General features: G+C 29.0%; 1 protein-coding gene across 1 annotated transcript in view; it reads right to left on the bottom strand.

Annotated features, from left to right (window-relative positions):
* Positions 1-365, bottom strand: part of LOC116007838 (probable arabinosyltransferase ARAD2) — a gene marked incomplete at its 3' end in the record, with an annotated part of 10064 nt that extends 9699 nt beyond the window's left edge. Inside the window, exon 1 of the mRNA XM_031248506.1 lies at positions 337-365. Coding sequence (XP_031104366.1) covers positions 337-365 — 29 coding nt within the window. The remainder of the gene's footprint in view (positions 1-336) is intronic.
* Positions 366-708: the final 343 nt, after the last annotated feature.

Raw genomic sequence — 708 nt, 5'->3', positions numbered from 1 at the left:
TGTCCACTTCCTTTCGGTGAAGTGTGGATATGAGATTAGCATGACATCTTGGGTTGGAGTTTTGATTTTTTGGGCTTTGAATGACTGGGTGGTGCAGAATTTTGAGGTTAAAGGATGAAATTAGGCCTATCATCTTAATTGAGTCTTGGTAATGGGTACTCTACTTTGAATTGGATTAAAATTGATGCTTATAAAATTGGCCTCAACCAGAGATTGTGGTAGTTTGAAGAGTTAATTAATGTGTTGTTATATTACAAAATAAAAGAATACATAAACAAGTTATTTAAGTAGCAACATGATACACTTATGAGTCCAAACATGTTAAACATCACAAACATTTCTATAATAAATTCTTCTAGAAGCATTGTGTCATGTAGTTCAGCCAATATGATTCTATGTTTTTAAATAATCTAATATATACAAATTCTAATATTTAATAACAATATACTCTCTGTTTTGAAATTAGTGTAGTTGTGAGTTTTAAACGTTGTGCCATGGTGGAGCTTCATGGTAATTTAAATAAACAGAGTTCAATAAACAAAGTTTTTACATGTAAATCATTTTCAAAATTAAAGTTCATATTTTTAGTAAGTGGAAATATTTAATTTATGTGATTTTTGGAATTTTAGTTATTGAAATGATTGGAATTTTAAGTGTTTACGAGAACTTTGTCTCCGAGGGTAAGTTTAATGTTCACTAAAATTGTTT

This window comes from Ipomoea triloba, chromosome 16, assembly GCF_003576645.1.
Source record: "Ipomoea triloba cultivar NCNSP0323 chromosome 16, ASM357664v1".
NCBI lineage: Eukaryota > Viridiplantae > Streptophyta > Magnoliopsida > Solanales > Convolvulaceae > Ipomoea > Ipomoea triloba.
This window is presented reverse-complemented; position numbering and strand designations above follow the sequence as displayed.